Source organism: Patiria miniata, unplaced genomic scaffold, assembly GCF_015706575.1.
Source record: "Patiria miniata isolate m_02_andy unplaced genomic scaffold, ASM1570657v1 HiC_scaffold_7, whole genome shotgun sequence".
In the NCBI taxonomy this organism is placed as follows: Eukaryota; Metazoa; Echinodermata; class Asteroidea; order Valvatida; family Asterinidae; genus Patiria; species Patiria miniata.
The window spans coordinates 15,407,238-15,422,052 of record NW_024037074.1 but is presented as its reverse complement, the minus strand read 5'-3'; the positions used below and the strand labels follow the sequence as shown (position 1 = coordinate 15,422,052).

Here is a 14,815-nt window from a genome sequence, read left to right as displayed (position 1 = left end):
CTACTATTAGTTTCTTATATCGAAACATCTTTTTTTTTAAGCTTTAGAGTTGTAAGAGTATAAATATTTCAATCTTAAATATTTCAAGTACAAGCAGTCTACAGTATAATAAAGATGAACAATATAACAAACAAAAACAACCAACCTATTTTTTAAATTGTAAGCCCTTAAAAATGTGATGATTATTAAATTACACTTATAATAGTAATCACTACTTTTAGTTTAAAAGTAGTGATTGTGCAAATGAAAATCTAGTGAAAAACTACAGCAAATGCTTTAAGTACGATTGCCCTGCTCTGCAAAAAAATAAGCCAGGCATTATCAGATATGTGTGTATTTCTTCCTGTTTTCTCAATTAGTTAACACCATCATTTTCTACATGCACAGCAATCTGACTATGAAAACCTTCTTGTTGGAATTGTTAGTTCACAAAAATTTAGATTTGCGGGAAAAACCTTTAAAATATTGTTTTGGTTTCACGATGGTGGTCATTAAATATTCATACATCATTAGTAAAATATATATAAGTATATGTAAATGTCCCCAAAACACTGTATATCATTCACCAAACTTTTCTACATTTGAACTCTTAATATAATTTGAAATTGATGTTAAAAACAAATTTTTGTAGATAAACATGATAAAAATTCCTCTGCAAAAATATATGATACATGGATTACACTGCATTATTGATGTCAAACCTACATCCATTTTGTTTTCCTTTGCTGAAGACTTTCATACTAAATTTCAACAGAATATAAAATCTTATTAGACATAATATCTCCATATAGGCCTACGTGTATACACAAATGTAGTTACTTTTCAAAGAAACAAGTTTAACATCCACTTATGTTCAATTCTACGTCTACATGCACAAATGGCAAAAATATCTCTTGAATGACTTTCATTATACTTCACTTCATTTCATTTACTGTGTTTTTCTTCTTCAAATTTCTGCTTATTTATTATCATGGCAAGATTGATCAACTTTCATGTTTTCAATTTCACATTCATTTCTAGCTTACATTATACTTGTTATCTGCCACTAACCACAAGTAACTGAAGACCCTTTTCTTTTCAAAATAAAACAAATTACAAAGTCACTGCAATCAAATGTCAACAGTCTTTTTAAACTTCAATTTGAAACAAATAAATGAAATTTGGCTTTCGGAAGCAATTTTGTTTTATAATAATATCTTTGAAATCATGTTATAACGATACAATTGTATTTGTTCTAGTACTGATCCACTCTTTGAGTTTAAATTTAGCTAATAATTGCGTCCATTGAAATTTTCATGGAAATTAGAATATATAATGATAACATTGTCAGTTTACAAAATCATGTCAGACAAAAATTACCACAGGTTAAAAACATGGCAGGAAACGTTAAGAATTGTCGGTTTTGCATAATTCATTCTGGAACAATCCACCCTGTGAAGTCTTACAGGATACGTTTTACTGTAAAAGACTGATTAAATGGGAATTAGGTGCTAGACAGCAGTTTATGTGAAGCTCAGCTTTTGTCCTACGCTTTGCTGGGCACCATATTGTCTTTGATACCTAGCTCCAGAAGGCTGTATCCTGTGACTCAAGTCTAGAAGGCAGCATTGTGCAGCTCAGCTACCTTCCTGAGCATGGCTTGGTGACTAGCAAAGAGAGGAATCTTGGAGCTGACTTCTACTGTCGTAGACGCGACGCCCCTGTCATTGTCTTTGATACCTAGCTCCAGAAGGCTGTATCCTGTGACTCAAGTCTAGAAGGCAGCATTGTGCAGCTCAGCTACCTTCCTGAGCATGGCTTGGTGACTAGCAAAGAGAGGAATCTTGGAGCTGACTTCTACTGTTGTAGACGCGACGCCCCGGTCATTGCCTTTGATACCCATAGCTCCAGAAGGCTGTATCCTGTGACTCAAATCTAGAAGGCAGCATTGTGCAGCTCAGCTACCTTCCTGAGCATGGCTTGGTGACTAGCAAAGAGAGGAATCTTAGAGCTGACTCTCTGCCATCGCACGCCCTGCGCATCATCACCTGCCTGTTTAAATCAAGACACAATGACAGAATGATGAGCCACAAGACATAGGTGTTATCCAAACCCAGGCTTAGGCTCCAGCTGTGGCTTCATCTATGGGTGCAGGATCATTACGAATAGAAAAACTCCAGCCTGATATTGCAGCACTTAATGATCCTGAAGCAAAAATTTACTCATATTAGTCCCCGAAAATCTCCTGAATCTAGACCAAAAAAAATTCAACATTAAAACTACACAACTTTCGTGAAAAAAAAATTGCATTTTTAAATTTCAACAAAAAAAACATTATCGACTGGTTTAGTTTTGAACCGGAAAGGTGTTTCCATATTGAATGCTTTGAGCAGATATGGTCAGTAATGGCAATGGGTGACCCAAATGGAACTCTACAACCAGGAGGAAATTGCCATTTATGATGTTAGTGACCAAAAACACCTCTTACCTGTAGTTCCAGTAGACCCACTGATGTTCCCTCCTCATCATGGAAGTTCATAGCCACCGTCTCCATCCAGGCATCGTCTGTATTCCTTGGATCATCCACATAACCCTTGTAAACCTTAAAACAAAAATCCCATATTTCAAGAAATTGGTCATCTGTATCAATTCAAATCCAGCAATCGGTCAAAAGAAAGCTGTGTTGCCCTTTTTTCGGTAAAAAATATTGTACAGAACCATGTGACTACTATTTTCAGTCCGGTATCGGGTACTGGGTATTGGGTATCACGTACCATACGGTATCAGGTACTGGGTACTGGGTGTCAGGCACTGGGTACTGGGTATCAAGTACTGGGTATTAGGTATCAGGAACTATTGGGTATCAGGTACCGGGTATTGGATATCGGGTATTGGGTATCGGGCATTGGGCATCAGGTACCGGATACTGGGTGTCGGGTACTGGGTATCAGGTACTGGGTTTAGGTATCAGGAACTAATGGGTATCAGGTACCAGGTATCAGATACCGGGTATTGGGTACTGGGTATCGGGTACCGGGTTTTGGGCATCAATTACTAGGTAACTGTCCCAGCCCTATTAAGAAATCCAAGTTTTTTTTACCTCCACACCATTATGAAAGAGTTCTTCAATCTTCTTCTGGATTGCAGCTGTCTCCTCTGGTGACTTGTCCATCGATCCCATGGCTTCCTCACCAAACTCCCTCTTGAGTGTCTCACTGACCACGCCCCCTGGCTCAACCATACCCTGATAGCGATTGAGCAAAAACGAAAATCACCAAAAGTCCTGTGACCTCTCACACTGTACCCAATTAGGACCAATTTAAGCCACAGCTGATGTCCTCTGTACCCCTCTATGAACCCCATACACCCCTCCCTGTACCCCTGGTACTCCTACATACCCCCGGTATGGCCCATTGCTGGTTGTCTTTCCTCTATATGGCAATAAACTCCATGTCCTCTGTACCCCTCTATGAACCCCATACACCCCTCCCTGTACCCCTCTGGTACCCCTACATACCCCCAGTATGGCCCATTGCTGGTTGTCTTTCCCCTGTATGGCAATAAACTCCATGTCCTCTGTACCCCTCTATGAACCCCATACACCCCACCCTGTACCCATTTAGTATCCCTACATACCCCAGGGATGGCCCATTGCTGGTTGTCTTTCCTCTATATGGCAATAAACTCCATGTCCTTTGTACCCCTCTATGAACCCCATACACCCCTCCCTGTACCCATTTAGTACCCCTACATACCCCAGGGATGGCCCATTGCTGGTTGTCTTTCCTCTGTATGGCAACAAATTCCAAAACCTTCAAGCCGCCATCTTCCATCTGTGAGCCGTCTGGGTTCTTCTTCCATCTGTAATAAGACAAGACAAAGTCATCACAAATGCAAATCAAAATAACAACGATAAAGAATGACTTACAAAACTTGCACTACTACTTGAATTACTTTGTATTCATTCAAAATTAGATCCACAACATAGTACCAAAAAAAATTGGTCAGTTTTGGGCGGTCTGGGGAGAAACAGACAGGTGGTTTGGGGCGTTCATGTTAAGTGGTATGTAACAGTTGAGAATACATTTGAAACATGGTGTTTTGTCGTGTTCTTTTCGTATGAAGTGTTCCTTAAGAAATTGGTAATTTATTAAACAAAACTGTGCAAACTTTATTGGCCAGAATCTCATTCAATCAATGTCAACAATAACTGTAACGAGTGTTACTATTTCTTTACTATCACACAATCTCTTCACGTCTGCATAGAATTCTCCACGTAACATACTGGCAGCGTTTATTATCTTACCTGGTAACGATTGGATCTGCGGCGTGATTGGGTCCAAACCGTCCCAGTAACCCACGACCTATCATGCCAGTACGACCCCTGGGGTTTCTGGGTAAAACAAATGAACAAAGCAATTAATTAGGATGCGTGAAGAAAAGAATAATAAAACTTCTTTTCAAATGTTTTGTTTTAGAAATAGAATAAAAAGGCATTCCTTTGTCACAGTTTGTCTCTTGTCACCTTTGACTGGACTTGTGTGTGATTGGACTAGTGATTGGACTTGTAATGGAATTGTTCCTGCTGGCCAACTGACTTACTGTGGGATGCCATCCACAACAATGTAGTGGCCCAGGAAGCTCAGACGGTCATAGTTGACAGACTTGTCCAACATGTTGAAATTCAGCATGGGTCTCTCTTGCTTAGGGAAGTTGAGCAAGTCCACGTCTGCAAAGTGGGGCATGGCTAGGATGCTAGGGTGGGTGTAGGTGACGGGCTTGTAGCTGCGGAAACTTTTCTGTGAGAAGAAGATAAATTCCACAAAATCAAAACTTTTCTTTTTAACTTTATAACCTTCAAATCAATGTCACAATGTATCTTAAGGGGCCTTGTGTAGATCCCTGGGTGTTGGTCAAACACTGAAATTCTTTTAAGATTGGGATGAAAAATTGGATTTATTTGGATTTATTATAACAAGTACGAGTATAGGGAACTATTTGCTATTAGTTTATTGAATACTGCCAGGAGATGGGGACAGGACTATCCTATAGGAATGAAAGTGGTACAATTGGTTTCGTTACCAGAAATGATTAATAATAATAACAGTGGTGGAGTTGGGAAGGTATAGGATTGAAACTGACCTCCCATGGTACTTTCTCATCAGGTACTGGGAACCGTTTGATGGCAGTGCCAGGGTAAGGACTGGACCGAGCCTTCAGGTGTAAGGCTATGCCTAGCTCCTCCAGGGTGGTAGGGACTTTAGGGTCCTCGCCAAACTCATAGATGTCACTCTCTAAAAAGAAATACAAAGACACAAAATACCTCAAAATCAAATGATGAAAATATTAATAGAGGATTAGAAGAAGAAAGAGGTCTGTTTTCAGCCCTTGTTATGTGGGGTTTACTTCTCTCTCTAAGATCCTTTAAAGTCCAATAGGAGGTTTCAAAGAATTTTGCAAAACAGAGGAATGTAGTCACTATTACTTGACTAGGAGCTTGATATTCCTTGAAAGTTAAAGAGCAAGGGTATGCTTTGAGTTCTTCCACTTATTTTGGCCGATTCGGGGAGTTTAATCCATCATAAGAAGTTTTACTGAGTAGCATTGATGAATCTCTGGGGTTGATGATGAGGTGTAAGAAGATCCTGGTCCTACCTTCTCTCGGCTTGACTTCTTTCAGGGAGGGCAGCCCCTCCTTGGACCCAAGCTGATTGTCGTCAAGGGCTGTAATGATCCAGTCTATTGCCTGATTGGTCCTCTCCATCTGAGGCCAAAAGGTCAAAGGTCACATGGGTCAAGCTAGAACCACAAATTTAATATTATCCCAAAACGAATGTCTAACTATAACAACAGTGATAGCACATTACACAAACGTATCCAATTACATAAAAATTATCCCCCCCCCAAAAAAAAATTAAACCCAACAAAATAAACAATACAACTGAACCCAATCAAGATTTCATATTCAAGCAAAATCCTGCTTGATTTGAAAAATTCCAATAGTAGCTTTATTCTGTTCAAGTTTATTGATTAAAACATGATTTTTTTTTCAACAAAAGAGGTGGATAAAGTTATGGCTTTTACAGTTTTGCTTCCCTGTCCAATACTATTGAATAATGATCTTCCATGAATAGGTCACAGACTCTTTAGAAAAACATTGGCAACAGATTTTCAAATTTTTTAAAAAGATATTTCATCACTAAAAAATTGGCCTTGAATGTTACCTGATCTTCCAGTCTGTTGAGTCTATCCTCCAGAGCCTTTTCGCCGAGAAGGCCAAGAGCTTTGGAAGGAACTCCGGTCTCTGGATCAGCAAAGAGTTCCTCCATCTTACCAAGGAGGTCCTCAACTCTGGAAGAATGGAAGAAGTGTCATCAAGTGGTTGTTGTTTACATGGAAAAAAGGATTTCGACAAACTGTTACCAGAGAAATCGTGATAATTTGTGCTACTGTGTCCCATTCAGTTCAAAAGCATATTTTGAAGTGGTTACAGGAATCACACAAATAAGTTTTTTTTTGGAGAAACATTGCCAAGGAAAAGCTTGATGCAGATATTAATAAGTACCACTGAAACCAAAGTTAATCTTTATATTAATGAAAACATTTTTTCATAGTCAGGCACCCATGATCCATTATGAGTTTAACATGTGATGCAATGGGGTCAATACCAAGATGGCCATGGTTTCAGAACGGTTAGCTCACCTCTCCCCAGTGGTTCGGACCTGTTCACTGATGTCACTCTGCAGACGGATCTTCTCCTTAGCAATGTACTCATCATTCTGGATGGCTTCCCATAGAACTAACTGCTTGGCTTGAGACTTCGAGAGACGTTGCTCTGTGGGGGAAAAATAAATTAAATCAGCGCCAAGTTTTTCCTTTAAATAAACTATGGGAAATACAGTCTAGGTGCTATTCTTGACCGACATGACCGAACAAAGAAAAATCACTGAAGCTCTTGAAGGTAATTTTCTTTGGTAATTGGTAAAATCTATAGTTCTTTGTAATATGGTCTGATTGCTTTGAAATTCTCAAACTTCTCAAGACTTTATATTGTGTTTTTCCACTTTCAGGAAGACTGTTAAGGAAGAGTCACATACCAGTGAGACAAGTTCATGCCTTAGTCTGAATGCCATCAAAATGCTCACCAAAAACCATCCAAATACAAAACCAATCAATAAAGAAGTTATGACTTCATTAGAAGGGATCTGAGGTGACACAGGACACACACCTCGTGGTTAGTATAGAGTTCATGCAAGATATTGTTGAAAATGTTACATTTGGCAAACTCAACACGGAAAACATACACAGGCGATGGTCCGTGTGCATAAATGATGTTACTGCACACCAAACATACATAAATTCAGCATGTCTCTAAATAAGATGAACATGCCTTTTTATGTATGGGTGTATAGCTGGATTGCGATAAGGTTTCCCTGTCACCAGTATTGTTTTCCGCTGATTTTTGCTGTTGAGAGTGTAGTTTTGATTGGTATTTCACCAACCGATTATGGTGAAAAGTAGTCAAAACAAAATGCACATGTGCTATCGGGAAAAGGGATTGGAAAAGTACTGTGGAACTTACAAGAGATAAAAGAAGAAATTCCAAAACCACTTAAATTCATGTGACTCACAACAAAGAAAAGAACTGTTGTTAGCAGTATGAATCAATTTTCTAGGATTAGTACTAAGGGTGACCTCAGGTCGACCTTTGACATTAAGTCGAACTGTCAGCACCAAGCACAAAAGTCTTGCTCAGGTCACAAAAATGAGAAATCGTGCGAGTCTCGTGGAACATGCTCACGTCACCTATGACGTGAAAGTGATTCCTTGGCATAGACATGATCATGTGATGTCTCCAAAATGACGATGCTGTGTTGATAACAATCAAACGATCTTCAACGGCCACGTCTACTCATTTAATCTGATATGACTGATATGTTCCCGACGGTCGTAGCTCAGACGCAGCTTGATCCTGAAAAGTCAGTCCCCGACTGATCTGTGTCATCGCAAGGTCAATCTGAGGGCACCCTTATAAATCAATTGTGTCACTTCAATCATTCATCATGCTGTTATGTCCGAATAAACCTTCATAAATGTTTCCAGCCTGGTTTCATTCACTTTATTTCATGCAATTATATGGGGAGGAATTCAAGGTAGCCTAAAACCAGGGTAAGAGGTTCATTGGTGCCGTGCATAGAATTCTGGGTACATACTCTGTACTATGAAGTGCCGTCTACCAACGAATGCTCCCCGAGTGCCCTTTCTCATATCATCCAAAATACTAGCCACCCTCCGGTAAGACGGCCGATAATTGTGGTCGTTTGCTTGATTCCGGGAAGGCACGTGAATAGCAAAGGAAAAGTGTTAAAGCGTGTGGATGTTATCTTAAATGTCTGACATGCATTTACTGCTTAATTGAAGGATAACCAAACCATAAGAATTATGTATCAAAAGGCCATGAGAGTATTGTGCATGATTAGCAAACTGAAGATATTATCAGGAAGATGTTACGAAAGCTCCTGAAGAAATGGAGTATTCCTGTTCCTATATGAAATGAGTTGATGCTTCCAAGGTAGTGTGGATGTAGAAATTACTTGTGATAATGACAGGAACTGTGCCCTGTGTCAGCATATTCTTAAAAAAAAAAAAAAAAAAAAATTGTGAATGTTTACAAGTTTTATGAGCAGGCAAAAACGTCACTTACTTAGTTCCCCTGTACGGAATCTGAGGCAGCATCCACAGAACTTTTGGATCAGGAAGCGGATCAGAAAGAAGACGTGAGCGATGATGATAAACGGTGGCACAAGGGCTGGACGATTGAAGTACTCCTTGATCAGGTCGTAACGCTGGAAACGCCAGAAGACGTCGGTGTTCTCTTGTACTGCTGAGAAGGTGTAGCTGCAATGAAGATCATTGAGTTCAGTTTAGAGTTCTTTACTTTATACGTTAATCCCTGTACCGCCCCAAACCACCCTGCGTTTTACCCCCCGTGCTGCCCTACTCCCTCCCACCCACCCACCCACTGCATATGTCTATAAATCAATGTGGGAATTAATACAAATTCATACAATGTAATACAAGTGCTAAATGATGAAGGTGTGCTGATACTGGTTTCATGGGATGATATATCATTGCTTCTATTACAGACTCTATGTACAAGTAACCCTTGAATGGCAATATGGTGACATGTTATTAGTGAATAGGCAGAAATTTACTTTCCAACAAGCCTACAACACGTGATGTCACAAATTGAATACTGCGTTTCTAGTGGTCGAGTTTGTTTCTGAAAGTGAGTGTTGACACAATGCTGTAGCTTGTACCGGCTTGTACCATCTATTAACTAAGTCACGTAAATACTACACTGCACATAGGTTACATCACGTTTGCAATAGTGTTTATGACGGTGTGAATTTAGGACTCTCAATATATGGACTCATTGGTAGTATTGTGCATGCCTTAGTGAAGATTGTAAACCAATAAACAGGTAAAAAGGTCCAGATTTCATGTCACACCGGAAAAACGAATAAAACCAGCCAGCCGTTGCTTTATCAACTGTTTAACCAGTTCGCGCCGGATGAAATGTATACCCGCTAAGGTTTTGCGGTATTCGGAATGGATGACAGATAAACACGCAGGGGGCAAGGCCGGAAATATCTATCAGCGACTGGCTCGCAGCGAGCGAGGCTGGAAATATGAGTGTGCTGCCCGAGGGTGATGACTTCAACCCGCCTGGCATGAGGACGAGTGAAAAGTAATCTTACGCCTCGTTCCGTTCTTGTCAAAAAAATCCCGGCATGAATTGGTTAAAACTACCCACGTGACGGGCTCTCAACAAATGGGAATGGATAAACTGTCTGAGGTATTAATGAATGAATATCAATATTAGGTTAATCATTGCCACTTGTCTTACCTGAACATAGCAATGAGTAGGTTCAGAAGTAGTACATTACTCAGCATCATATATATGGCCAGTAGGATGACACCAATAGTGGAATACTGAGGGCATCGTGGGGCCCCAGCCTCAATCAGTGCGGGGTCATCATATCAATATTAGGTTAATCATTGCCACTTGTCTTACCTGAACATAGCAATGAGTAGGTTCAGGAGTAGTACATTACTCAGCATCATATATATGGCCAGTAGGATGACACCAATAGTGGAATACTGAGGGCATCGTGGGGCCCCAGCCTCAATCAGTGCGGGGTCATCAGAACAGCCGTTGTTGCCTTAAAAACAATCAAACAAATGAAGGAAATCATAATGGGGTCCAAACTGAGCAATCACACCCTAACGTTAGTGGTTTGTCAATGTTTGTGTTGAGAAGGCATTCATCAAAAGCCATTAACCCAAAAATGGAAAAATAGGTCATTTAAAAACCCAGACCTGTGCTGTCCAGACCTGTCCTGGAGAAAACCCTCCCAACACTAAAACAGACGGAAACAACAACGACAGTAAATACCCACATTCCACTGATCAACGAACAAAGGCCGTGTCCGAATCACTCGCCTACAACCGGCAATAATGCAGGAGTCTATGGGAAGTGACTGCAGTGGCTAGCCAATGGCTTCCATAGGTGCAAGTGTTATATACAGCTGTAGCCGTAGTGATTCGGACATGGCCCAAACCAGGCCAAGGTTGACATAGCTCCTTTCAACAGAAATTGTTTACCTTCGATGTCTTCCAGGAACAACTCTCCATACATCTGGAAGTAAGCCTTGAAGAAGACCCCGGTAATGACCTCTCGGAAGCTTGTGCCGTTGGGGTAGAGTATCGCTTGGGAGGCTACACCGTAGGCGATGAGAAACACGCACAGGATGGCAACGAAGAAGGCCAGGTCAACCATCTATTTAGAAAAATAATTAAAAAGAGTTTGAATTGATGAATTGGACCAGGGTGATTCAATTCGGCCATTTAATTCTCACTCACATCATCTAAAGTATTACGTCAAAAGTAGACTTCAGACTAAACTCAGCTGCACAGAGATTATCAAATTTGCTATCAAAGTCGATTCTAAGAAATAAAACGGACATAATTTCTTTTTTTTTTGGGAAGGGGAGCAAGGCTGAACTGCATGAGCTTATTTCAATCCATCCAAACTTGACAAATGGTCTCTTATTGCTAATTACTCCTTCAGCAGTTTTATAGGCACCATTTTAAATTTTCCAACATCCACTGCTTTGCAGGAACCTGGAAACAAATTCTTTATGCTGAAACTTTCATAATTAACCACTTCGCGCCGGGATTATTTTGACATTGACCGGACCCAGGCGCGGGATATTTTTTGCGAACCTCGATGCCAGACGGGCTCAAGCCGTCATCTGCGGGTAGCACACCCTGGTATTTCCGACCTCACTCGCTGCGAGCGAGTCGCAGACGGATATTTCCGGCCTCGCTCACTGCGTGTTTATACGTCCCGAATACGGCAAAACATTTGGGTGTATACATGTCATCCGACGTAACTGGTTCTGGGCTGCACCTCCGTAATCTGACAATAGAACGATCCAATAACCCAATCTGACCAATCATAGGACCAAGTGGATCGGTCTATTAGTGGATTTGGAAAGTTCTGTGAGGTTTAAGTCAGAGAGTTGCTTACCATCTTGGCAATCATGATCAGCTTTGGTCCCAGGTTCTTACTGACGGAGAATATCTGCAGGATGCGGATGTAGAAGATGGCCAAGTCCAACGCTAGGATGATGCGAGCGTAGTCAAAGAGATGATCAAAGAATCGCAGAGCTACCCCGACAGCAAAGAGCACCAAGGTGGCAATGTCTACCATGTTCCAGTAATCTGAGATCCAGAACCAGAAGCGCACTCGCCAGCTGTTGGACTCCCCTTGAGCAATCTACTCAGGAAATAAAGAAAGAAATTAAGTTAAAAAATAAACTAATTTCACGTTTGGTTTTCTCTGATCTTTAGACACGAATTTGTTTGGTTTCACTTCTCAGAGATGTTTGTCTTTTGTCAAAGGGGTTCTCGTAAAAGCTGTACTGCAAACAAAATTATTTTCAAAAAAATAATAATTATAATAATGATGAACATTTGGACCCGATTCTCAGCTGGATAGCCAAAGCCAACGGTACGGTAGGCAGCAAACCAGGGTATACAATCTCTCCTCATTGTCAATAAAGTACGATAAAATTGGCTCCGGTGTTCTAATCCAGTTTATATAACTGACATACAGATCCTTGTCATTTGATTGGTGGAACTCACATCACGTGACATTTGTTATTGCTCCCACTCACGCCGGGGCTCAAAAAGTCCCATTCGCTCATAGGAAATGGGATTTACTATTCAACAGTTAGGATCATCCTTGTTCTGTGACGCGGTATTTGTAAGCAAATGCATGATGGTGTGCGCGTTCAGCGTTGCGTATTGTTCCAAAGAGCCAGCCGATGACGACCACGTTGTAGCCGCGTCCTTGGCAATTCAGCATACCAGCTGCGAGTAAGGATGATTAGCCTCCCAAATTATTATTATTATTATTACAGAGTTGGGTTCAAACAATTTTGTGAAGGGGTGGTTTTGAAGAGAGAATACATTTTCCACCAATTTTATATTGAAATAAAAGTTCAAGTATATCAAATGACAAGGATCTATTTGTCAGTTATATAAAACAAATATTGAGTGGCTTTAAATTGTGAAATGGGAGGAATATTATTGCTCGGTAAAATCTGGACTTTTCCAGTTCACTCGGCTTCGCCTCGTGAAATGGAAAAGTCTAGATTTTACCTTGCGATAATATTCCTCCCATTCCACTCTGAGCCACTCAATATTTGTATACTATGGGTATCCTCCTACCTGTCGTAACTCCTCCAGGTAGAGTGAGCCCACCCAGCCGATGAGGACCATCTCAAAGATAGAGATGGTAGGCGTGAAATTAGCCAGGATGATGTAGCTGAACAACAGCAAGAACACCAAGTAAGACAACTGTCAAAGACAACGATTAAGCAAGGTTTTACGATGTTGAACAAGGGATAAGAAAATGAAAAGAGGTCCATACCTGGACATCACTTGACACCCTGTGCACAAACCCTACGAGACTGGTCTGAAAAATTCTGAACAAATCTGAACAAATGAACAAGTGTTTTCTCAGTAAATGCTTAAATAGTTTCCCTTCTAAATTGGACTCTTTAGGGACATGTTATCGCTTTCTGATGTTTGATAGGTCACTGAAGGGAAAAATTAGTGATATCCATGTGAGGAATTCTTTCTGAGACAGTTAATACATCAGATTCAAAACATTAATTGGCACCACAATTTTTTTTTTATTGAGATGCGATTATCTTTGGACAGGCAATTAAAGTTTTTTAAACTTTGGTGATATTACACTTTGTAAACATCAGATTTATTCTCCGTTGCAAACCTGGCATTTAGGATTAATTGAGGGTGATAAGGAAGAATTGAAAAACTTAAGTTTTCTAATTTTGTTCATAAGTTCTTTCTGGATGCTGTTTTTGGAACAAGTATGGGACATTCTTAGTAAGAAGTAAATGAATGCAATTTTTCTTGCAGGTTTCCGGCAATATCCAGGCTGTGTTGACTGGGGGGAAAAATGCAATCTTTTAAAGCTCACTCACCAAGTTGTGTCTGAAGGTGATGATCGGTGCGTTGTAGAAGAGAGAGAAGCGTTGCCACCAGGCCAGTTTCTTGCCGCTGCTGGTGATGTCAATGTCCGCTGTCTCATGATACTTATCTGGATCTTCATTCTCTGCTTGATCACCGTCACTGGAATATTAAAAATCATCCCCACATAATCTACTATTGATCAGTTGATTTAGAGAATATTGACTTAAAGCGGGATGCGAACCTTTGACTTGTGGTGTGAAAAACCTGGATGCTATACCTACTGAGCAACATGGCCCTTTGTTTGCAGTTCCTTTAACTGTTGACCTAGCTGTTCTGAGTTTGGATCATTCCAAAAGCCACAGTGTTGATGACATTTAAGGTACAGTCCATCATTTGCAGCTCTCCAAAAAGTAACTGACATAATTTTTGTCAAGAAACATACTGGATTTAAGTTATGGGACTAAATTCCCTGTGAAATTATTCTTCTGGCAAGCTGTCATTTTGAAGAAATCAATGAAAGAAGGCCTTTCCAACGATGCGTTTAAGGATGCATCGTTGGAAATTTCCGTTAGTAGTTCGTTTTTTTATTCGGCGAGGCGTGCACAAGCATTGACACGACGCACACATGCGCCTGGTTGCTATAATTCGTCGGATCGGCTCAGTGAGAACGTGTCACGGACGCTGACTTCAGGCCCAATTCAAAACATAATTCAGTAACTTTTGATTTGAAATCGAGATCCTAGAATGTTGAAATGCACAAATTACAAACGATGGGCGCTAAGCCTTTATTACACATGAAAACAAAACGTAGTTCCAAAATCACTCAGAAAGGACAAGTATAAAGTACACATTTAAGTGAATTTTCAAATCCCTAGAAGAAACAAAATTACAAAATCACTCCACTGAAGTGACTGCACGACATGGTATTTTGTGCAGCAACTTCAATGAATACGTCATAAACCTACTCTACGTTGTTGGCGTACGGGGCTTCATTTTCCTCAACATTTTGTAGCGCAGACAACTCCAAGACTTCATTGTAGGTGCCGTTCTGTCCACCGTTCTGTCCACCGTTCTGTCCACCAGCTACCTCATGAGTTTTTGACTGCAACAGGATCACAATTCAACGGTACAAGTGTTAGTTATTTAAACTCAATTTGTTGTTTGTTAATACAAACTCATGCTTTTTATAGACTAGAGATGTAATGATTCTATGCTTTGTTTAATTGCGAGCAATCTTATGGAAGCAAGGTGCCAACAATGCCCCCTC

The 14,815-nt window shown here is 40.4% G+C and overlaps 1 protein-coding gene across 5 annotated transcripts in view; it reads right to left on the bottom strand.

Annotated features, from left to right (window-relative positions):
• Positions 1-38: 38 nt before the first annotated feature.
• LOC119746333 (transient receptor potential cation channel subfamily M member-like 2) overlaps positions 39-14,815 on the bottom strand; it is a 30,776-nt gene continuing 15,999 nt past the window's right edge. For 3 of the 5 annotated variants that reach the window (XM_038223218.1, XM_038223217.1, XM_038223220.1), the window contains 18 exons: positions 14,514-14,650; positions 13,560-13,707; positions 12,781-12,909; positions 11,576-11,824; positions 10,648-10,822; positions 10,058-10,205; positions 8,684-8,877; positions 8,193-8,303; positions 6,682-6,814; positions 6,204-6,330; positions 5,635-5,743; positions 5,122-5,273; positions 4,582-4,778; positions 4,286-4,372; positions 3,735-3,840; positions 3,080-3,223; positions 2,468-2,581; positions 1,861-2,031 (listed from right to left, as the gene is read on the bottom strand). In XM_038223218.1, coding sequence (XP_038079146.1) covers positions 1,915-2,031; positions 2,468-2,581; positions 3,080-3,223; positions 3,735-3,840; positions 4,286-4,372; positions 4,582-4,778; positions 5,122-5,273; positions 5,635-5,743; positions 6,204-6,330; positions 6,682-6,814; positions 8,193-8,303; positions 8,684-8,877; positions 10,058-10,205; positions 10,648-10,822; positions 11,576-11,824; positions 12,781-12,909; positions 13,560-13,707; positions 14,514-14,650 — 2,577 coding nt within the window. In that variant the 3' untranslated portion in view covers positions 1,861-1,914. Of the gene's footprint in view, positions 1,835-1,860; positions 2,032-2,467; positions 2,582-3,079; positions 3,224-3,734; positions 3,841-4,285; positions 4,373-4,581; positions 4,779-5,121; positions 5,274-5,634; positions 5,744-6,203; positions 6,331-6,681; positions 6,815-8,192; positions 8,304-8,683; positions 8,878-10,057; positions 10,206-10,647; positions 10,823-11,575; positions 11,825-12,780; positions 12,910-13,559; positions 13,708-14,513; positions 14,651-14,815 lie in introns of those variants that run through there. The other 2 variants (XM_038223216.1, XM_038223221.1) reach the window with 2 other exon arrangements.